Source organism: Mauremys mutica, chromosome 25 (genome assembly GCF_020497125.1).
Source record: "Mauremys mutica isolate MM-2020 ecotype Southern chromosome 25, ASM2049712v1, whole genome shotgun sequence".
Lineage (NCBI taxonomy): Eukaryota > Metazoa > Chordata > Testudines > Geoemydidae > Mauremys > Mauremys mutica.
The window spans coordinates 8,555,382-8,579,051 of record NC_059096.1 but is presented as its reverse complement, the minus strand read 5'-3'; the positions used below and the strand labels follow the sequence as shown (position 1 = coordinate 8,579,051).

Genomic DNA, 23,670 nt, shown 5'->3' with positions numbered 1-23,670 from the left:
GTTGTGTGTGGGGTGTGGCCCTATCCCAAGGGATGCGTGTGTAACAGAGCCGCCTGCCCGGCGCGTGGGGCCCACGTAATGTGGGCCTGCTGGATGTGGCTCTCAGTCCCCCTCTAGTGGCAGCGGCTGGGCATAGACAGGGTGAGGCGCCGTGACCCAGCCACGCTGGGCGGGTTGAACTGAGCCAGGAGAGGCTGCCGTGGTTAGAGCCGGAGGGGCCAGGTTCACGCTGGGCGGCTGCCCCAGCCAGGGGGTCCAGCATGATCCACGGGGCTCCTTTGCTAGCTGCACGTCAGTCATCCAGCAATCCTCTGGGGGCCAAGGCCCCTGTAGCACGGGGGAGACGCTCAGGCCTTCGCCTAGCCCCTCTCCCTCTCTCTCTCTCTCTCTCTCTCGGGGACATGCGCTGCAGCTCGGCCCCAAGCAGCTGAAATCACCCGCCATGCAATGGGGGCGTGACCGCTGATGTCAGAGCCCCACTGTGGCTGGGTGTCTGACCCCACAGTGTGTGTAGCCAGGCGGGCGGTCAAGCCAATCGGTGTCTGAACAGAGCCAGCCCCTGCCGCTGCTCCCTGGGCATCCTGGAGCATCGGCCTGCCCCCCCCAAATCACTACAGCATGGTGTGACCCACGCATTTGGGGGGGCGGAGGGCCCAGCACAACCCAGTTAGCTCAGGCCCTGGCTGGCCTAGCACCAAGGCTTTCATACACATGGCGTGAGATCCAGCACTGGGCGGGCAGGCCCACCCTGGAGGTTCATGATCCCTCTCCCACCCCCCACACAGGGGCTGAGACGGTGGGTCAGGCTCACTGCGCCCCACTTTGGTGATGGGGAAACAGGCACGGAGCAGCCCAGTGACTTGCTGAAGGAAGCCTGTGGCCATGCCCTGGGTGCATCAGAAAGCTGATTGGGTCGTGATTCGTGTCAATCTGGCTTTGGCAAGCGGGGAGGGGGTTGCACCCCCCCTCCCCCCCCAATCCCCACCAGGGGCTGAGATGATCATGGGGGAAACGCGCACTGGTGTTTAGCTGCTCGGTGCAGCGGTACTGGCTGAATGGGGAAGGGGTGGGAGCCTCTGTGGCACACTGGCCTCCCTTACACCAGCCGCTGGCCAGCCTCGCCCGTCCTCCTCTAACCGCATCGGGCACCTTGCGCTGCGTGTGCTGGCGGTCAGCCAGGGTTCAGGATGTGGGTTCTGCTGTCTTTGCACCCACCCTCTGCCAGATGCACACACACACTTGTGTGACGCACACTCTGCATGCAGCCGCCCGCACTTCGCTTGCTGTCTGTCCCTGCTCAGACACCCTGGCTGCGGGGCTGGAGCCAGGCTCAGTTAGACTCACCCAGCCAGCTCTTAGCGGCACCTGCAGGCTGAGCTGCCCTGGGTGACGGCCAGCTCAGCCCAGCCCCGGCATGAGGAGATTCCCGTGTGACTCACTGGTAGAAATGCTACCTGAAAGGGCCTGGTATGACGCCCAGGCAGGGGAGGCACCTTCCGCCTCCCACCACCTCCTGTCCATGTGGCTGGCAAAGCGGGGGCTCTCTGGGGCAGTCAACTCTAGCATCTGGCCAGCAGGGGGCACTCACCCCCACCATCGGCTCTGACCCCCCCAGAAAGCAGAACGAGGCAGGCAAGGCTCGGAAACCTTGTATTACAAAAATAATCAAAAAAAGCGCGTGGCCGCGGCCCGGTGCAGAACGTACCAATCAAAGGCAAATAGAAAAACCAGACAGACAACGTTAAACGGTCACGGGGCAACCTCGGGAAGGCTGAACAACCTCAGCTGGCCTGAGCTGCTGCAAACCAAAGAGCGACACCCCACCCCCGCTTCTCCGGCAGGCAGGACGGGAGTGGGAGGGGGGCAGCTGACACCATGGCACTGGCTCTGTGGGCTCCCAGCTGCTTCCTTCTCCAGAGCAGCAGACACCTGGGCCTCGTGAATGGGGACGGGGTTAAAGGACGTGCACTTTGCATGCTCGTCTGGCAGGCGCCCAGCGGCTCTTCCCCGATTTCTGCAAGGGGGGGGGGGCCCCATATAGATATTAGCAGATACACCCAGGCCAGCCCTGACCCTCTCCCACCGAGCACCTGCTCTCAAGGCTCATCCTCCAGTCAGGTCGGCCCCCTCCAACTGCCCCCACTGAGCCTTGCGCTTCCCAGCACCCACCTGCCAAAGGACACGCCCCCGCCACCCCGGCCACGTGGCTGTTTGGAGCCGGGCGGCATCTGCCTGCCCCCTGCGGGTCCCCTTTGTTTTACAGCAGCTCAGTCAGCCCTCGGTTCAGCTGTGCACTCCACGTTGCCCCTTCTGGGGTCGGCGGGGTGGGGGGGCGGGAACGGGCCCCATCACGCCGTCTTGGTCCCGCTCTCCACCTCCTTGTGCACCCACAGCTCCTTGTGCTGCTTGCGCCCGAACCCCTCGTCGTAGTTGCCTTTGCTCTTGAACAGCTGCTGGAAGTGGGGCTTGCAGTAGAACTCGCCGTGCAGCGCCGCGTAGCTGCCCAGGCTGAAAGGAAGGCGGCACGGGTCAGCCGAGCGCCGGGAGACGCCAGCAGGCCACAAGGAGGCGCAACGGCAACCGGGACTTCAAAAGGGAGAATGTGAGGCAGAGGGGAGCAGGGGCGGAGCAGAGCAGAGGGGCTTGGGGAGTGGAGCTGGGGGGAATCAGTGAGGGGTAGGACGGGAGTAAAGCCCTGTCACGTCTCCACACTCCTGACCAGGCCTTTGGAGAAGCCAAACTAGCAGCGCTCCCCGTACTGACCCAGTGCAGGCTGGCATGGGACCTGGGGCGCGTCAGTGAGGCCCGCTGGTTGCATTCAACTAACATTTGAGTTTCCTCCCTTAATACCTGTGCTCCAGCCATGCTGGGACGCCTGGGGCTGCCGCTCCGGCCGGTGCAGCGGTTCTGGTCCTTCCGCGCCACCGGGAGAGCTCTGGGCAGTGCCTCGCCCTGCACGGCTTTTCTCAGGACTCCAGCACTTGATCCCGAGTCTGAACAAAGGGGCTGTGACTCCTGGGGGGCTCAGCCCAACCTCGCCCCCAGCCCAGCCCCCTACTCACCTGAGCTTGGCATTGCAGTGCTTGCAGCAGAAGCAGGCGTTATGGAAGACGAATTTATCGGCCACCAGCCGCTCCATGGGGTAGACGGGTTTTTGGCAGGCCGCGCACATCTCCTTCACCTGGGCTTTCAGGCTGAACGACTGCGCCTCCCCGAAACCAAAGGGAGATGGGGGTGAGGGGAACGTGCCGCCTGCTGAGTGCCCACAGCATCAAGGGAACCCAGGTGTCTGGCCGCCCCCACGGCCCACCCGCTGGGTCATTATTAGCATTTCAAATTAGCCCGAATGCTGGGGCATTGCATCTGTGCAAACCAGAGACATCCACCCCCCACCCCACCCCCAGCAAATAGCTCTTCCCTGGAGGTTTCCATCCAAATGGTGACCCAGCCCCACTTCGCTTGACAGCGGCTATAGGCACAGAGCACAAGGTGACGTGGGAACCGGCTGCCTTGTGCTCGGTTCTTTCCATATATCGCCTATCACACACTCGGGGCAAAAGCCACCTTGGCCCAGCCCCCGGCCTGCCAGACCCGTCCATTGCCTTTGAGTTACGCCGCCTCGTTCAGAACACGCAGCCCCTAGGGTGGGGAATGGGGGTCGTGCGGGTCAGGTACCTTGGAACGCTGCACCGTGCTGCCTCCAGAGTTGCTCTTTGCCTCCTAAAGTGGGGGAGAGAAATCAAAGTGAGAGACTCACCCAACATGCGGCAGGAGAAGGAGCCGGCCAGGCAGCAAAGAGATACCTGGTGCCTGACTGGGAAGCAGGGAGATTGTGGCATATTAGACACGTGTGGGAGGGGGTTTGTTTTATAAGGAACTTTTAGGTTCATTGCTGATGACACACCGGGCAATGAAACAATCAACTTCCTCCTAAGGCTTCTGGGTAACGTAGTCCAACGGCCATTTCCTGTACTAAGTAGAACTATCATTGGAACTACCACTAGAGGGCACTCAACATGCTTAGGCCAGAATTTTCAAAAGCCCAGCCCCCACAATCAGGGCCAGATTCGCTAGGGCTCAGCACATTGGGTCCACTTTTAAGAAGTCTGGCCTTTACTCTGACCCCTAATTGGGAGCTGAGTGCTTTAGAAAACATGGTCCCCACATCAACACAGCTGCCAGACAGGCAGACACACCCCTCAGTGAATCCTCAGGCATTGCAGATCAGAGTTTGGGGGCTAGATGCTTCACCTCACTTTACCAGCTAAGCCCCCGCTCTACCTGCTGTCCCTCATCATACAGGAAACCCAGAGATTTCGTAATGAGACAAGCCAAGCAAGAGCTTAGCGTATGATGGCCACCCTGCATCCATGGCTCGGGAATGATGCTTGCTGATACACGCGCCCACTGCTGCAGCCCATAATCCGGTCAGTGACGTGACTGGCTGGCTGCACAGATTATTTCATTGTATTACGGCCGTGCTGAGATACCGCAGCTGAGCTCAGGGTCCCACCGCACTAGGTGCTCCACAGACCCACAGTTGCTTCCCCAAAGGGTTTACAAGCCGAAGAGATAAACCAGCTGAAGGGTGGGAAAAAGGAAGTCTCGGTATCTACATTTTACAGATGAGGAACTGAGCACAGACCGGTCAGGTGATTTGCCCAAGGTCACCCAGGCAGCCTGTGGCACAACAGAGAATTGACCCTAGAACTCCTGAATCCCGATCCATTGTCTCAGCCACAAAACCAGCCTTCCTCTCTGACTGCTTCCCTCACCCTCTCCCGCCAGCCCCTCCAAGCACAGACACTAACACAGGCATTACTCAGCTCCAGCTGCATTAAACAGACCGCAGCTCACTGCAGATATACTTGCTCTGCTCCATTTGTCTGCCACCAAAAGGCTCAACCTGTTTAATCATCTCCGAGAAAGCACAGACACAAAGGAATAGAGGGAAATGTGTCATTCACATATTACATGCAAATAAAAACATGCAAATTGCTAGGTCTAAAAACCCAGCCTAACACTGGTAGGACGTTTTTACAGGCCGGTGCCCAACGTCTAAGGGCCTATTGTCTATCATGTGTCACCCGTTACTAGTTGTGTTAATAGTGTCCTGTGTTTGCTTGCTAGAAATGTGTTGCATGTGCTGTTGAACAAAAAGCATGTTTGTTAAATTACAACCACAGGCTCAAATTGCCTCTCAATATATTGCTCTGAAACAGTTGTATAAACTATGACGCACTCAAGAACTGGTCTTGAAGGGTCAAAAAGGGTGACAAGTAATAGTAACATTTTATGTTTGTATTTTGTATAATTTAAAAAAATAAAATAATAATGAAATGTATTCCTGTATGATTTCACCATAGCCTGCCAGCCACCCTTTTTGAGTAGCAAAAAGGACTGGCCTAATGTGCCATTGGTAGACATGCATCTGCCAGAATTTCTTTGTATCGGGACTAATTTCAAGGCAGTAACAAACCTTTAAGGGTCATCCCTTTGTTGTAGATTTAGCATTTTAAAATAAGTAAAAGAAGCCGTCATTGTTTTTCTTTTGCATTGCAATGTAATGGCCCCTGTTCAAAATGTTCTGTGTAAATTAATTCTGTTTTGTGTGTAAATAAAAAAATGTATAGTAAAGCCTAAGTGTCAAGGCCATCACTAAACCAGAGCGTCTAAAAAACCCGGCGCCAAACGGCCGCGCACCAGGAGGCTGCACCGCGCCCCTATTAAAATGTCAAAAGCGGGCAAATGAACAACTCAAAAAATAAAACAGGCCCCAGCAATAAAAATAAAATAGCTCTAATCAAAACCAGCATAAAATAACTCCCTCAAAAAAAAAGACCCAACGATTTAAAAAAAACAAACACTCGTCAAACAACAATTATAGCAGGACGGTGCAAAACTCATTGGTCCCAATAAAAACAAAATCACTATATAAACAGGGGGCCTTGCCATGAAACCTTGGGCTCGTCCTGCCAAGACTTCCCCGGATCATCGTGTCGGGACTGACGGAGCCCGGCTCCTCCCTACCCGTGATCAACCTCGCTGGCCACTGGATCGATCCGGACTCTGGACTGGTAACTGTAACGTTAACTGGTGGGACTGTGTGTGTGTGTAATGTAATTAAATGCATATGCTAATTTGTTGTATCGTCAGTAAATGCAGCGTATTGCCTTTTCCCCTGAAAACGATCCCCTGTGCTTCTTATAAGCATAACAACACTCCAGCGGCACAGGGCCCTGCACCCTGGCACTACCGATGTCAGCAGCAGCATCTCATCCAGCCCTGGTGCCCAGAGATTCTACTGCCATTCCACCCCGGCTTCATCTGCCCCATCACCTCACCCGTTCCACCCTGACTCTGCTCCCCTGGCTTGTCGCTGACAGTGCAACGCGGGTGCGAGTCACTCCCTGTCTGACCTGGCAGCACTGGCGTAAGTGACTGCGTGTCGCACGTGGCGGTGGAGAATCAGGCCCACAGAGATCATCTCTCAACGAGGTGTTTAGGGGCTTCACGGGCTTCCTAGCACGTTACTCAGCAGCATAACCCAACTCAGGGAGCAGGGAAGTCAATGAACTGGGTAATGGAAATATGTCCGTTTCAGCCTGTTTGCTAAAGCTTTGTAACTCCAGGCAAAGCTGCCCCTGACCAACTCTCGCCTTCCCCTGCCTCCTCTCTGTCCCCCGACAATAGCCTGCTACTGCAAGAGTCTTCTCCTCTCCAACGCCTGCTGTCTGGAACAGCCTCCCTCTCTCTCCCTCCAGCCACCCCCTCCGCCTTTCTCAGCGCCGCCTCTGCTCCCTCTGGCTCCATCGGTATTTTCGGGGGAAACAGTTTGTGTAACACACATGCTGGAAATGCCCATTTCCCGGAGCCGCCTCCGCAGACATTTCCCAGCTGTTCTCAGTGCCTGGCACAATACGGCTGAGGCCAGGGGCCAAATTCTCCTCTCAGGCCAGGTCTGCGCTACAGCCCTATATCGTTATAACTACGTCACTCAGGGGTGTGAAAAATCCATACCCCCGAGCAACGGAGTTACACCGACCTTACCCTCCGCCTAGACAGTGCTGCGCCGACCGGAGAGCTTCTCCCGTCAACACAGCTACCGCCTCTCGGGGAGGTGGGTTAACGACGCCGACAGGAGAGCTGTGCCACTGTAGGTGAAGTAGGGTGACCAGACACCACGTGTGAAAAATCAGGACAGGGGGTGGGGGGGTAATAGGAACCTATATACGAAAAAGACCCCAAAATCGGGACTGTCCCTATAAAATCGGGACATCTGGTCACCCTAAGGTGAAGACAAGGCCTCACTCACACCAGCCCAAGCCTGGAGTCACCCAATGATCTTAATGGAGAGAGATCTGTAGAACGGAGAAGAAAATCAGGCCCCGTGAAACTAGATGGACTCCCCTGACTGGGCAGAAGCAGCTGCAGGGTTTAGAAAAGAAGCTGCCCCTTGCCAAGGGGTCAGCTGCAGAGCGAGACCTCCACATAGTCCCACAGACGCCCATGTAACTGACCTGCACGTCTCATCACTGATGGGTAAATGGGGCCAGACATCTCTGTGCCTGGCTCGGGCTCGGACTATGCACAGTCTGCCCAGCCATCTCTGTGCCTGGCCGGCACGCTCAGTGCCCCTGGGAACAACTTCCCTGAACCAGGAAAAACATCATCACTTGGAAGCTGAAATACGTCCCTGGGCAGCTCTATCGGCAGCGTCCCATGTCTCATCGCTTCTCAGCAGCCTCAGGTCAAGCGCGCTGCCTGCTTAATATCCGCCACGTCGTCCCTCGGGGGAAGGACTAGCTCCTGTCCTAGCACGGGATGTTCTCGGGTCTTTGTCCAGCTCTACCTAGCCTGATCCTGACTGATACATATGCTCCTGATGGAGATCACAGACTGCCATGGAAACACAAATAAGCACTCAGCACCGCAAGGCAGGAAAGGGGTGAGTGGTAACATGGCGGGCGGGCCACAGACCCAGCTAATCAGATTTCTGCTTCCTTGGGGTTAAATTTCCGATTGCTTGTCAGTCACAACTGGGGGGCAGATTTTCCAAAGTACCCAACAGCCGCCACTGTGATAGTTAATGGCCCGATTTTCACCAGTGCTCAGCACCCAACGCGGGGGTGAGCTCTTGTGAAAAGCTGGCCCAAAAGGCACCACCTCTGGTCAAACCCTTCCTCAAGACATCGCTGATCCCGATTCTTTTCTAACATGGTCGGCACTGGTAAGTATCCTCCGGATAGCCTGGGCCAACTGTTTTCAGCCAATGGGATAGTAGCATAGATGCTGAAACTAGGGGAGCGGGAGGGCGGGGGCTGCCACACCCCCTGGCTTGAAGTGGTTTCTATTATATCCAGTTTGGTTCAATGGCTCTCAGCCCCCCCACTATAAAAATTCTTCCAGCACCCCTGGATAGTAGTGAATTTGTTGCTCAGATTAGTCACTGTCCCTGTTGTCTGGTTGGTCAACTAAGTGACGTGGCATCATCTCTGCTCCCGGATTGGATGACTGAAATATCTTCCATGGTGACCAATACAGCTTGGAGATGCAGTTTTGGAAGCAGACACGGTCATGCTAAAGAGGGTGAAAATGCCAGGGACCGTGGCCACGTCGCGACCAGAGTGAGGAATACAAGCCTCTAGTGTCACATCAAGCTGCAGGCCCCAAAAAAGCCTCACATATGCAACACTCACCCTGGACCCACGGACCTCTGGCACTAGCATACCCAGCGCTCTTAGCCAAGTCTGCAGCAGCTGCATCAAACTCGGCCCAGCTGCCCCTGGATGGCATGACACTGAGTGGGTTTGCATTACACCTAGCAGAGTTTAACTAGTCAACCAGCTGCAGTAACGGCTGATCGATCACCCATGACCCGAAGCATGTTTCCAAGCGCTCAGTGCGTGCTCTCCGCCCCTGGGAACACGCAGTTCCTTTGCGGGGCGGTTCCGACTCTTGCTGTGTGAAATAATAACTCCCGGGGGTGAGGAGGACACTTACGTGCGTGGAGGTCGCGCTGGCTGGTCCCTTGGCCTGGAACATGGTTCCTTCCCCCTCTGTCTTTTGGTTTAATCCTGAGGTTGACGTTGGTGGCCAAACGCGGCCGGGCGGCTGTGGCTAAGTCTGGCCCCTTGCGATAGCTGGGGATGAAATGTCAAGAGGCGCACGGCTCGTTAGGGCAGAGCCGTTCCCTCGCCCCAGACAAGCTGCCACCAGTTCGAGACTTGACCCTGACCAGGTGAATTCACAAGCTGGGTCCTGGGCAAATTTGCCGAGCAGCCCCGAGGGGCAGCAGCTCCAGGCTTCCACGGTGTGACATGGGGAAAGGGCAGCGGCAACTGAGCGGCTCGTTGCTGCTGGGGAGGAGGTGGTTCAAATCCTCAGTGCTGTCCCTTGCCTGACCACACCTTCCTCCTTCCCCAGGGTCCAGCCTCTCGGCTCAAGCGCCTGGGCTTGTCTAAGGAATCGGAGAGATTTAGGCGCCCAAATCTCCCAGGCCCCTTAGAAAGTCCCAGCCTGAGCACTAAGGATGCGATTCACAAAGGTGCCTAACTTCCACTGGAATTAACGCGAGTTCGGCACCTCTATACCTTTGTGAGCTCCCCCCTGAGCTGAGTTAAGCCCAGAGGCCGGTAGGGTGACCAGACGGCAAGTGTGAAAAATTGGGACGGGGGTGGGGGGTAATAGGAAAAACACAATGGCTCTGGCTAGTAGCCTCCCAGCATGCACCTGGGGGCGACTGTACAGTACCCGGCCCATGACGGGGGCTCTTGGGTGCTACAGAGAAATGATAATGGCGGAGCCGTTAGCAGCGCGGATGCCACGGCCAGACTCCAGGCCAGTCACGCAGCTGTTCTGTCAAGGCAGGGAGCCCGGCGATCAGCGGGACCCTGAACGGGGTTGTGAGTGATCTGTCTGTGGGGAGAACAGGCTGACTTGGAGACACACAGGTCCTGGGGAGGTCTTGCCCAGCTCCCAGGGGGTGCTAAGCCGTGGGGAAAAGCAGGCACCCGCACAGACTGGGTATGGTTCTAAGAGAGCTGGGGTCACCCCCTGCACAGACCCTCGGCTCTAGCTGGAGGAGGGGCCAGGTGCCCCCCCACCACCACCAGGCTCCACGCTGCCCTCAGGCCGAGCGCGCAGGATTTGCAGGCACTGCAGCGCCTGAGAAAGTGGTTCCGATTTTACCCAACTCATTTCCCGTCTCCTCTGTGGTTTGCTTGTTATTTCCTGCTCCGCCAAGCTGTGCAGCCGGAGTGACACGCTCGGCGGGGTCAGAGCAGGACAGCCACTGCCTGCCGGAACCAGAACCCTGCATCCAAACACCCACTAACAAGGGGGTTCACGATCCACACCCACCTGGAGGGGCTCAGGCCCCGGCCTGGGGCCTGCCCCAGGGCACCAGGGGCGGCTCTAGGCACCAGCAAAACAAGCTGGTGCCTAGGGCGGCAAAATCTAGGGGGCGTCCCCTGCGGCCGGGGGGGGGCGGCAGGCTGGGCCGGCGGACCTGCCGCAGTCATGCCTGCGGGAGGTCCACCGGAGCCCCGGGACGACTGGACCTGCCGCAGGCATGACTGCGGAGGGGGCGCTTGTCCCGCAGCTCGGCTGGACCTCCCGCAGGCATGACTGCGGCAGCTCAAGCGGAGCCGCCGGACCCGCGAACCGTCCGCAGCCGCGGGAGGTCCAGCCGAGCCACGCGGGACCAGCGGTCCCTCTGCAGTCATGCCCGCGGGAGGTCCGCTGCTCCCGCGGCTCCGGGGCGCCTCCCGCGCATGACTGCTTGGGGCGGCCAAAAACGTAGAGCCGCCCCTGCAGGGCACACACCCTTCAAAAGCAAACCAGGGCCCGCTCCCTCCTTAGGCCCATCAAAGGGGTCTGTGGACCTCCCGAGAAGCTTCCTGTTCCAGCCAGAACCAGGGCTGAAACAGAAACAAAGCTCTTACCGGTCCCCGTCAAGCTCCAGCAGAGGCCGCGGCTCGGGTGGAGCCGAGCGACGAGTTGAGATGCTTCGTCCTCGTCAGGAGATTGGCCCTCTGGGGATGCGATGTTCTCAGCACCAAGGAGACGCTCGGGTCTGGGGAGACCTACAGAGAAAACACAGAGCTGGTCTGCCCCGGTAGAGCAGTGACAGCATCGCCCAGTGCGGGCTGGGGGGCGCAGGCTCCGACGCCGGGGGGCTTGGCACTGCCCAGTGCCCCACCGCCCTGATGTAAACCCACTCCAGTCGGGGGGCCCAGGGCCTAACCGGCCTGTTCTCTGGGGTCACGGGGGTGTCATCCCCGCTGCCCCAAAACACGTCCAGAGAGCGAGACACCAACGGACGGGGAAACAGCTGCCAAGATGTGCAGAAAGCCCCTAGGTTTCTCACCGACCCCATCCCTAAACCCCCACCCTTCACACATCCCTCACCGTGCCCCACACCTGCAATCCCCCTCCTTCCACACACCCCACCAAAGCTCCCCCCGCGCCCCCTGCCCTGCGCAGACCCCTGTCAGAGACCCTCCCCTCCGTGCACGTACCCGGCTCAGACCCCCTCGTCTCAGTAACGAAGGCCCAGTGGCGGGGCCCCGCGGTGCACAGCTCTGCGGGGATTGAACAGGAGATGTTGCTACACATCCTTCCTGCCAGAGGACAGGGAGGCAGCCCTGAAAACCGCCAGGGGAAGGGTGCGCTCAGGAGGGTGGGTCAAACATCCTGTGTTAGGTCAGAACCCACCGGGTTGCAGCTACCCACAATGCGGCCGCCCCGCCAATGGAGGTGCTAGTGCAGACAGGGCTCAGGAGTCGGGCTCAGAGGATATGATGGTAAGAACGCCGGCTCCTGTCTACACTACAGCCTCCGCTGCTGGGAGCTGCACAGATGGTGAATTGCAGGGCCCACACTTGCCAGCGTCGATGCATCCAGAAGGGTTGTCGCCCTCCCAGCCCATAGAGGCTTTACCAGTGTCTCTAGAGCAGCCTTTCCATGCATGGTTTCGTGGCCAAGAGTAGCATTACAGGTGGCTCTCCCCCGGCTCCAGAACTTCCTTCCACGCTCCATCGTCATCCCAGCCATTCCAGGACACACTTCCTACGTGCCGCCCCCTCTGCTCTAGAACCGCTGTCCGGAGCGCAGTGCTGCCGCTCGAGAACCGCCACCTGCTCACTGCACTTTGCCCACGGCCACCGCCCATCAGTCTGGGGAAAGCTTTGGCTAGACATCCCTGGTTTGCTGCAGGCGGCTAATGGGTCCAGATCCTCTAACCAACCCGTGCAGCCCCTGCCAGTCACATGGAGCCGATCAGCGTGGCAACACGGAGCCTGCACGCTCAGCCACGCAGGGGAGAACAGCTTTAAACAAGCAAACTCTGCAGGTGGCATCAAGGGCCTGGGTTTTCCAGGCTGGATCATTCCCAGCTGAACTTGGTGACTGAGCCCAAAGAGGTCACCTGGCAGGGAACAGAACCCAGCCCTTCTGAGTGTCACTCCAGGGTCTAGCCGCTGGGCCGCGCTGCCTCTCAGTTCCTATGGTTTTACAGCGTTCTAGAACAGGAAGAAATAGTCACAGAGCAGGAAGGAAGCGTGGTGCGGTGGGCAGGGACCCCTCTCTCTGGTCCTGCCACTGGCTTCCTGTGTGATCTCAGGTAAGACTCAGCCTCTCTGTGCCTTGGTTTCCCATCTGTACCCTCCCAGGCCCGTTGTGAGGATAAATACATTAGCGACTGTGAGATGCTCCGACACTACAGCAATGGAGGGACACACAAACCCCTTAGAGCGTGTGTGGGACAATGACGCTGCGGGCGAACGAGAGGGGCTGAGCTCTGGAATGAACCAGAGCTGATGAAGCAGAGAGAGGGACAGGCATGGCAGGAGACAGCGATCTTGTGTGAGGGAGAGCAGGTCAGCAGCCATGTGCAGAGGTGCGGCCTGTGGCGGGTGCGCCTTACACACCAAGAAGTGGGACTGGTCGCTGGCCACACATCGCCCGATGCCCCGGCGAGAGCGAGGAGGAGGGGATTGAGACTTGCTTCCACCCACCACAGAGGATACTTAGCTCTTAAGGTCACTCCTGCTGGAACAAAGCCGACAGAGCAACTATCCGTGATCACGCAGGAAGCAGCAAAAACCAGCTGGGTAACGGAGCTTGTCTTTGAATGGAGGTGGAGGGGACTGGGCCAGATTCATCCCTGGCGCAATGCCACTGCCTTCAGTGGCGTCACGCCAGCGACGAGTTGGGCCCTCAGTCTCTCAACACAGAAGGCTGCCCAACCAGGGTTTGGCTGGACTGTAAAACCAGCACTGATGAAACACATCAGGCTCTGCAATACCAGGTGCAGGGAGCCGGCGAGTCGTGCGCACTTGTGCCTTATGGGTCAGTCTTTCGAGGACTCAGTGCACCCACAGTGAGGGGGCTGCATGCTGGATGCTGGGCTCTTAAAACTTGAGTCCTTGTTGCCTAAATGGGAGTTGATCTCTCTGGAAAAGGGGGGTGCTACACCCCTCTGGCAGTGCCATTTACACCCCCTTTACGTGCAAATGAGAATCACGCCCACTGCAGCCCAGTGATCACGGCTGGGTTTGCAGTGATTTCTGCTGAATCTTATTGTCATTTCTACTCCTGGCTCTGCGACTCACTCACTTTGACACCTTGGTCAAGGCAGCGTGCCGGCGCCTGCCTCAGTTTCCCCACCTGCAAGGTGTCGCTTCTGATATTGACCAACTGGACCGCCCATGGAGGGCTGTGCTTTGCAAGGCTAATTGTGTCTGTAGAATACAGCTGGTCAGGAATTTTGCAACAAGTTGTTTTCTCATCAATAGAAAAAGGGTCGACATCAAGACAAAATGTTTTGATATGATCAAAATGTTCTGATTGACTCAAACCGGGGGGGCGGGGGGGGTCCGTTTTTTGGTTCACAAATATTTTTGCGATTTCGACTTTTCATCCCCAGTCTGAGACAGGGAAAAATGTCAAACTCTGGAATATATTCATGGGACAGGAAAACTGTTTCCCACCCAGCTCTAATGTGGAGCACTTTGGGATCCAGCGATGAGAGGCTCTCTATTAGTGGGTGCTAATTAGCGGTCGATTATCCAGCCCTAATCCTTCTCTGTGGCCCATCGAGCGCAGGCAGCTTGACACACTGGCAGTAACAAAAGGGGCGACTTGATTATTTTTGTTTTAATAACCAAGCAGACTCGGTGCTGCTTTCTCATGGCCCCTATTGACGTTCTGCGTCGGATGCTCTTGGGAAATGGAGCGTTGTCGCCAGCTGCCGCTGGGACTGGATTCCCCCCAGTCGGGAGCAACTCTGGGCTGACTCAGCAGCAGCGGCGCTTGTCAGAGAGTGAGCAGGGCTGGCCGTGAAGGGGAGACGTGGGAAATGTCTCCTGCTGGGATTCTCACCCTGCGGGGCCCCTCGGGGCTTTGGGGCATCTTAAGTCATAGCACAAAATCCCTGTTGAGGAAACTTTGTGTTTCCCGCTTCGCTCTGCCAGCTGGAACATCCACTCAGGCCAACGGTTGCTGCCACCTGACGCCTGCTTGGGAACCTGTGGGGAATGAGTTGGTGGGTTCTCAGTGCAGACCCCCAGTGGAACAGGCACCTCCTGCCCCTTGTCAGCAGAGAGCGGATGAATGGAACAAACGATGGTGACCAATCTGCCCCTTCACCATTAGCGGGCGCCCCTCCAGGTCAGGGTTTTACAAAGGGCAGGGCAGGGCGTGGGATGGAGGGGGCACCGGGACAGCACAATGGAAGCCTGCGCCCGTCCATGACAATTCACCAACGCTGGACTTGCATAGGGCAGAGTCCTGAAGTCCTGGCTGAGGCAAACTCCCAGAGACTTCAGCAAGTGTGTGCCGGAGTCAGGACCTCAGGGTCTGGCCCTTCCGTTCTTTTATTTAATTATTGTCTCTGGAGACAAGCTGAAGGTATCTGCAGGGTGGGAGGGGCTCCAGCAGCCATGAATGCCATGTGACAATGCTGAAGCACCACAAAATGAGTCACTTTCTGCTGACACTGAACAAGGAACTTTATTAGAATAAGGAGAACAGGCTCAGTGGTTTGAGCATTGGCCTCCTAAACCCAGAGTTATGAGTTCAATCCTTGAGGGAGCCACTTAGGGATCTGGGACAAAATCAGTACTTGGTCCTGCTAGTAAAGGCAGGGGGCTGGACTCAATGACCTTCTGGGGTCCCTTCCAGTGCTATGAGCTAGGTATATCTCCACATATTTATTATCCCTTAAGCTGCTCTGCCTCTCCGCTTCACTGAAGAGTTTCTGCCTAGAATCTTTCCCACCACCCCCGGTTTCCTGCTACAGATTTAAAGAAACAGTACCCGATCGTCGCAACGAACAACCTCCACACACACAGGGTCTGTCCAACTCTGCATTCTGCTAACCGTCGCCCCATGCTGGCGTGTCACTCGGAGGACATGATCTGCCCTGCCGCAGTGAAATCTACACCTGCCATTTGCTCTCACAGGACTAAGGAGACTTTCGGCAGTATATTTGTGAGGGGCAGTGGTACCTCTCGGCACGGCAGAGATGAAGATTTCCTCCCTCCCCTCACTGCATTCTCTTCTCCCAGGCCACTCAGCCCGGGCCTGGAGCAACCTCTGGCCAGCTGGTGAGCGGTTCTTTGGAAAGCCAAAATGCTTCCTGTAGGGCTAGCAAGCCAGGCACCGGGCCCCTCTCAAGCATATGGTTCCTATTACAAGCACTGCGCGGGGTGTTTACTGGTCGGATCATCGTCCTTCGCGTCAGACTTTCCCAAGGGTAAAGCGCAGGGCAGGAAGGCTCCCTCGCGCTGCAGGTCCACGAGAAACAGCACCATGTGAAGGGCGCCTGGCCTCATTTGCTAACGTCCTTTGAGTGAATTTCCGGCCGGTGAAAGGTGCCAGGTATCCAAATCAACACGTGCTCTGCCAGAACAGGGGGATGATTTGCACTCAGTACCTTAGACACGGCTCTTCCCTCTGCACCAGGGAAGCATCTGTGAAAGAGCCCAGCCTGACGGCCCTTGGGGTTGATTCTCCTGGCTTAGCCATCGTGTGCAAGCAGTGACAGCGCACATTTCACACACACGCAGTCACTAGTGTGCCTCCGTCCACCCTCAGTTTCCATGGCCCATTCAGCCCTTGCCCTCTCTGCCAACCAGGGCATCAGTTGGCACTAACTGAATTTTTTTTGACATCTGGAGCTAATCTGAGACCCCCCAAACTCACTGCACCGGGCAGAGGTGCCCCCGTTTCTATAGCAATAGTTTTGGGGCCTTGACTGGCCTGGGCTAGATCGGCAGCAGGCGTTCCACCCTGATCCCCGTGGGGCTGGGAGGCTGCACTAGCGCGAGCATCCCCTTTGCTGGGTCCAGATGGGCTCACAGAGGGCAGGGGAACACATCAGGGACCTAACTGAGTATCCCAGGGAGGGAGGTTTTCCTTCCGGCCCCGCCCATTAGTGCAAGCTAGGAGAGAGCCTGGGGCTGAGCACGCTCAGGGCTCACGTGCGAGCTCTCACTGGAAGCTTGGAGGGGCGGGCGGGCGGATAACAGCAGCTGGAGCAGGTCACGGGAGGGCGGGGTTAGTCTGTGGCAGACTAGGAGCGCCCCCTAGCGCTCTCTGACCTGTACTGCATGGGAGACACTGGGAAACATACGGACCAGGAATGAATAGCACATGGGTGATTCTCCTCCACCACCAAGGTGGGGAGACAAAGGATGGCCGAGTGGTGCAGGCCCTTGCCAGGGACTGCAGAGGTGCAAGTTCAAGTCCCTGTGCTACCAGCTTTCCTGTGTGACCTTGGACAAGTCACTTAGCCTGGCTCTGCATCTATAACATAGGAATATTAGCACTGCCCTACTTCACAGGGTGCTCAGAGACTATAGTAATGGGGGCAGGTAAGTACCTTCCCTAGATGCTAACCCAGCAGCTACCATTGACTTCAGTTGGAGTTGCTCAGTGCCTTGCAGGATTGGGTGCAGATACAGAGCACCAAGCTCACAGTTCTATCCCTTTTCCAGCCACATCTTGCTGCCGCGTTGCCTCTTGAAAGATTGCCCGTGGGAAGGAAATCTGCAGAGGAGCTGCTGAAGGATGCTGAAGAGAAATAAGTTTCTAGGAGAAACAGGGCTGCCTTTGTCAGGGGCGACACTGCCCGAACCACTTTGGAACGGAGAGGAAAAAACCCTCCCACTCACCCCCAGAATTATCCTTGGAAGCAAAATGGGAGAGGCTGGAGCAGGTGTCTTTGGAAGGACACCAGGCAGATGGGAATGTTGAGATCCATAGCAACTGCCTTTCAATAGTGGGATCTCAAAGCACTGTACAAGCCCCTCAGCTCCCTGTCAGATGGGGTGGGGGGGTGCTGAGACTCCCCTACTTTATGGCCAGAGGAAACTGAGGCACAGCAGAGAGGTCAATTAGAAAACAAACGATTGTTATGATTTGTATTGCATTAGTGCCTCAGGTGCTGAGAAACGGGTAGGCAGAAGGCAGTCCCCAGAGAGATCTGACAAGACAATAGAAAAACTGGGGCAGGAAGAGGGCAGATGCGCTAGCACTAAAAGTGAACGTTTCCCAGAAGTAGTGTTGGGCTCCACTCGCCCCGGGCCCAGCTGTGTTCAGTCGGCAGCATCCTGTGGGCACTGCAACAGAGGCGAGTCTTAAGGAGGCGTCTGGAGAAAGCGCTGCTGGCGGATTCCTGCAGTTGATAGGTGCAGAGTCAGCTGGACGCCAGTGGAATTGGAGGAGTGGTGCTGGGCAAAGGGTTCCCCTGCCTGACGCCGGAGAGCAGCAGCACCGTATCTGCCCTAACCCGTCAGGCTGACAGGCCCAGCTCTCAGCAGAGCAAGCCCTGAGTTAGCACGCTGGCCATGATAGATGCCTCAAGAGCTGTGAGCTTGCACTGAATGCGAACGCCAGCCACCAGGAAAAGAGGTGCCCATAATCAGCGCTGGAGGGATGGTTGGGACAGTCTGGTCACTGGTGGAAGCAGAGTTCCTTTGAGGAGATCTGGGACTTGCACATGAGACTGCAATGTGGTAATGAGTGGGGCTAATTGACTCTCATGAAGAGAACAGTTAAGGACCCTGTGGCTCGCTCCGTGCCATAAGGCCCAGATCCTCAAAGGTCTATAGGCTCTTAACGCCCATTGATTTCAGAGGGAGTTAGGCACGTAAATACCTAACTGGCTGGTAAAGGCGCTGGGCCACATCTGTTTATTGTCGTTACCGCTGGTCAGGTCCTGACTCTCCCTCCAATGTGGCAGAAGGATTTTCTACCCCCACGGCCAGGAATTTGGAGCAAAGAGGGGAACCCCTACTCCAGTTCCAGCCTTCTCGCTGGCAGGTCAGAGGTGCCGAGGGGTTTGGAGGTGAATCTTCTGCTGGAGTTGACACTTTCTGATGTCTGTCCGATAAGCATCTGGACTCTGGCACGTTCCTACCGGGATGCCCCAGAACTCTACAGGACATGGGGTGCCCCAGAGACAATCCCATAAACTCTAGACAGCTTTTGTGCCTTTTCACTCCTCCTTCCATCACCGTGTCTGGCCAAGGGGGGCTGCACCCTGCTCCCTCTAGACCCACTGGCTCCCCAGAAAGTGGCCCAGGACTCCCTGTGCCCCTCAGGGGCTGAGGAGGCTGCCCATAATGGGCTCACTGGCTGATCCTGAGGGAGAAAAATTCCCCCCCCGGAAGCAATCGCTTGCTAAAGCCTCCCAGCAGCCTTCAAGCGTCACTGCAGGGAAGCCATCTCCTTGGGAGGTTCCACACGCTATCAGAGCCGCGCTTGGGACCATTACCAGCCGGCTGCAGCCTGGCTGGGCCCGCTCCTGAAAGCTGACACTGAAGTGAGTGGGAGTCGGGGGTGCTTGGCTCATCTCAGGATCAGGCCCTTGTTGTGTAGCTCAGCTAATTAGACACCAGGCAACCCATAGGAGCATTAGCTTTGCCTTGCCGAAATACTGGTCCATTTGGTGTCCTGCTCCTGGCAACAGCCATTACCTGATGCTTCAGGGGTTGGAAAAAGCAATACACGTAACGCAGCCAGACTGGCATACGTTGCTGTGTATGGGAGCACGGGATTCATTCCTGATCCCCACAGCTGCTCTCAGCTCATTCCCTGCCCCAGGCACTTTGAATACCACAGTGCTGCAAATTACACTGACCATAAAATCATTTCCCCCCCCTTTTAGAATCTTCCAGTGGTTTCTGACTTCCAGTCATACTGGGGCGGAGAGTTCCACAGGTAGATGGTTAGAACTAGAGGGTCTGTAGGAGCTGGGTACAGGCAAATGGCTAAGACAGTGGGACAGACAAGGCATTGAGTGGTTAATTTGAGGCTCGTAGAGAGAACCATTCTGACATAGATCGTAAGGTAGAATGTATTGGTTTTCTGGCATTGAAAAAAAAGCAGCTACCCCACTCTCCTAAGGTGCATTACCAGAAGCCACTGGTCCATCCTGACAATGGTAACTAGATCTTAACAATGTTTTTGTCTGGGAATTTCCTTAGTTTTTTTGAATGTACCTAGAGATGCTCACATATGAACACACACTCAACACTTATGCTTTCTTCTGCTAGAAAGCCTATAAATAGACACAGGCTTGATTTGTCAGACATGCTGAGCACCCATGAGTCCCATTAAAGTCAATGGAATATCAGGGTGTCCAGCACATCAGAAAAGAGGCAAGATTTTCCATGGTGATTAGTGGTTTGGGATCCTTCAGTTTTGGGGTCTCCAGCCCTGAGACACCTTAAAGGGGCATAGTTTTCAGAACATGATAATCAAGCCTCTTCCTGGATTTTGGGTTGGCCACACAAGCTAATGGCCCTTATAAAAATCGTAACAAGGACCACGGTGGAGTTCTACCAGGACTGGACGTCCCTTTGGCTCCAGGCCACCTCTCCCTGCATTGGACCCCTCAGAGTTCTTCAACTCCATCTCCAGGGTGGCTCAGTTCCATTCATCCAGGCTAGCGTGTCTCCCAAGAAATGCGTGCAAGAACCCAGCCAGCCACTGATGGGAGTTATTGGAGGGTCACAGTTTGCAGGGCTACGACTGTCGAACTGAGCCCTATCCCACACCTCACCAGTACTGAATGGTACCAGTGCCGATGAGACCAAACACAAACCACTTGGGATTTCTGGATCAAGGTGATTTGGAGACTAGACATTAAAAAAAAAACACGTAGGAGACATTAGAGGGTGTGGAAAGCCAGTCGTTCTGGCTTAATTCATCTGAAAACTGGCTTAATTCATCTGAAACTCCACTGTCCCCTTCAAATTTGCCGCTCTCTGCTTTTCTACTAAACTCTCTCTGCTTTGTGGTTCTCTCGCACTCTCAGCCAATGGGTCTGTGTTGCATCTACCAGTTGCATCCTGTCTAACATGCAGACGGAAGCACCCTCAGGGGCTGTCTTCTTGTTTTTTTGTTTGCATAGCAGCTAGCACAATGGGGACCCGATCCTTGATTGGGGTTAACAAGCCTACAAGTTTGGCCCACAAGTCACTTCCTGTCAGTTTCAACTGGACTAGGTTTTAAATGATCCATTCGAATCCAACGGGTCAGTGCGTCATCTCTCTGGGCTTCCGTTTCCCCCATCTGTAGCATGGGGACAATGATCCTGACCTCCTGGGAAAGCATTTTGAAATCTACAGATGCAAAGTGCTAGATAAGAGCAAGATTTTATTATTAAAACTCCTAGACCTGGAACAATCTCCCAAGGGAAGCCATGAAAGCCCCTCGCTCAAGAGGTTTAAAGCTGGACTGGATGAGACATTAGGAAATGCACTGTCAGGAATAATCCTGCATTAGCCAAGGGGGATAAACTAGCTGTGATCTAACAGCTCATCTTCCATCTCTGGTTTCTCTGATCACATTAAAAATGGACACACACACACCCTCCAGCCCCTCCCTCGTGTGTATTGCAGCATGTGACAAAGAGCTGCTGAAGAGGTTACAGCCCAACCAAGGCTGGGAAATTCAAGGGAGGAAAAAACAACCATGCGGTGCAGACAGTGGGGGTGAGGAGGGCTGGCTGGAAAACAAGAAGTGGGGGGGGGAGCATGAGAAACACCTCAATAGCCCTGGGCTGTGGGAAAACCAGATTCAGTTCCCTGCTTCGAATTAGGCAGAGCAGGACTTTGAACTGGCATCTCCCCCCGTCCCGTAGGCATGTCCCTACCACGGAGCAGGGGACAGACCAGACAAGCTAGCCTGGACCCGCGGAAGTTTCCATCACAACCGCTACATTGCCACCAAACGGTTCCGTTTGACCAAAAAGGCATTTCTGAGGGACCACAAGTTAGAACCAAACTGTTCCCGCCGGCTTCAGGGCTGTGTCTTCAGCCCAGCATCGGCCCGGCCCGCTCGCTCTCGCTTCTGCTCATCTCCAGGCCAGCTCCTCGCCTTGCAATGCCAGGCAAGGCTCGGAGAGGTGTCCCTCTCCCCAGAGGGCTACGGGTTCACGCCGCCTGGCCCCGGGCTGACCCCATGTCCTGAAGGGACCCCCCCGGCTAGGGTGACCAGATGTCCCGATTTTATAGGGACAGTCCCGATATTTGGGGCTTTTTCTTATATAGGCTCCTATTACCCCCCAAACCCTGTCCCGATTTTTCACACTTGCTGTCTGGTCACCCTACCCCCGGCAGGGCTTAATGTGTAACGAAAGCGGTGCCCGGGCTCAAGCAATTGTTTTACTTTCATAACTGATGTGGCAAGCCCAGAGGCGGTGGGACCCTGAACTGCCCGGCCCGGAGGCGACGGGGCTCTGAACCGCCCGGCCCGGAGGCGACCGACGGGGCCTTGAACTGCCCGGCCCGGAGGCGACCGGGCTCTGAACTGCCCGGCCCAGAGGCGGTGGGACCCTGAACTGCCCGGCCCAGAGGCGACCGACGGGGCCCTGAACTGCCCGGCCCAGGGCTCAGCCCTGGCACAAACTAAGCTCTGGCCACTGGCCAAAACCAGCCCCCCCCCCTTGGGGTTCATGCAGCCTGAAGATGCTGGCCCCGATGGGGGAATCTAGCCCTCCTCCCACTGCCTCCTCGGAGAGCAAAAGTTGCAGGCGCCTCCCCCTGGCCTGTCTTATGAACCCCCCCCTCCCATAAATCGGCCTGGGCCGGATCCCCCCTTCCCATGCCCCCTCCCCCGCTGTGCAATGGTCCATGCGCCTCCTTCTCCCTGGCTCGTGTCTGCCTCTCTGTGCATCTCTCCATCCCTCGCCCCCCCCCCGGGCATCCTTCTGCCCCTCCAGCCCGCTCCCCCCCCCCGCGATGAGCAGCAGCCCCCATCACCCCCCCCGCCCCGCCCGCAGCCCGGTCTCCTCCGCCCGGCGGAGCCCGCGCGCCCCGTTGCCTCCCGCAGCCCCGGGGACTCACCCTGTGCCCGGGCAGGGCTCCTCGCGGGGGCTGCAGGGCGGAGGGCGCTTCCCCGGCAGCCGGGTCTGGGCGTCCCTCCGGCCAGGAGCGGGGGGGGCTTGGCTGGGTGTTTTCTGCCCAGACTCAGCCCTGGGAGCTGCTTCCTGCCAGCTCCCTCCAGCCGCCTCGCTGGTCCTTTTATCACAAGGCTGCAGCCTGTGATTGGCTCCTTGCTTTTCTCCTTTGTGTGAAGCAACCTATAACCCCCCCGCCTCCTCCTCGGTCCCCCTCCCGCCAGTCTCTCTCTCTGCCCCCCCCAAATAAAAATCCAAGTTGCTTTCCTGGCCTGTCCCAATGTGAGCAGATCTCTCCAGGGCACATGCCTCAGGTGCCTGCCTCTCTCTGGCAGTGCCAGGACAAACCATCATTCCTCCTACGCTGCTGTCAAGCTGGGGCTGGTTCTCCAAACAGCCCCCACCCCACAAGACCCCCTGGCAAAGTTCTGGGGTTCGGGCTCAGCCATCCAGGGCCGGCTTTAAGCCAATGCCCCCGATTCCCCGGAATCGGGCCCCGTGCCTAAGAGGGCCCCGCTCCGGGGGTCTTAAGCAGCATTTTGGTGGCGGGGGAGGGGTCCTTTGGTGCCATGGAAGACCCAGAGCGGACCCTCTGCCGCCAAAGTGCTGCCGAAGCCTGGACCGCCGCCGGGTATTGGAATCGGGCACCGCGGGTCATAAAGCCGGACCTGCAGCCATCTATGGAGAGGGGGTCAGCAGTGTCCTTTGGCTAGAGACGCTCGGGCCCACTTAGCAACACTACAGGGCAAGATTCTCTCTGCTCCTGGCAGCCCCCCTCAGCCCCCAGAGGTTCCCTCCTTCCCACAGCCCCGTTCCCAAGTTCCAGGGCTTGCTAAAATTGGGGGACTACAGGTTGATGCATTTGCCTTGGGAGATCCCTCCCCCTAAGGTTCACAGCTGACATGCTCCCTTCCTAAGGACCCGAGAAGGCATCCATCGAAGGTGCTTACTGCCGCCCACCTCTGTAGTGTCTGAGCACCTCACAGTCTTTACTTCATTCACCCTCACAACCTCCCTGTGAAGACAGGAAGCATTAATATCACCCCTCGACACTGAGAGACTAAGTGATTTGCCCAAGGGCACCCAGAAAGTCTGTGACTACGCTGTGCTCAGCTCCAACAGCTCTTTTTAAATTCGCCCTTCGTTCACTTCTTTCCAGTGTCACACACCAACCTGTTGGGGAGTTTTGCTCTGTAAATGTATTAAGAACCCCAGTAGCAAATTAGTGATAAAAACTAAGCTGGTTTCACAGAATG

At 56.7% G+C, this 23,670-nt stretch overlaps 1 protein-coding gene across 2 annotated transcripts; it reads right to left on the bottom strand.

The window, feature by feature from the left end:
• Nucleotides 1-1,145: 1,145 nt before the first annotated feature.
• On the bottom strand, nt 1,146-22,537 carry LIMD2 (LIM domain containing 2). Of its 2 annotated transcripts, XM_044999548.1 has the most exons (6): nt 22,362-22,537; nt 10,947-11,087; nt 9,004-9,143; nt 3,676-3,720; nt 3,063-3,202; nt 1,617-2,508 (listed from the first exon to the last, which is right to left on the bottom strand). In XM_044999548.1, the coding sequence occupies exons 3-6, from the start codon at nt 9,043-9,045 to the stop codon at nt 2,349-2,351; spliced, it is 387 nt and encodes a 128-aa protein (XP_044855483.1). In that variant the 5' UTR covers nt 9,046-9,143; nt 10,947-11,087; nt 22,362-22,537; the 3' UTR covers nt 1,617-2,348. The 2 variants fall into 2 exon arrangements, with proteins under 2 accessions (XP_044855482.1, XP_044855483.1); XM_044999547.1 differs by lacking the exons at nt 9,004-9,143; nt 10,947-11,087; nt 22,362-22,537 and adding an exon at nt 3,804-7,502 and having other exon boundaries at nt 1,146-2,508.
• Between the last annotated feature and the right edge of the window lie 1,133 nt (nt 22,538-23,670).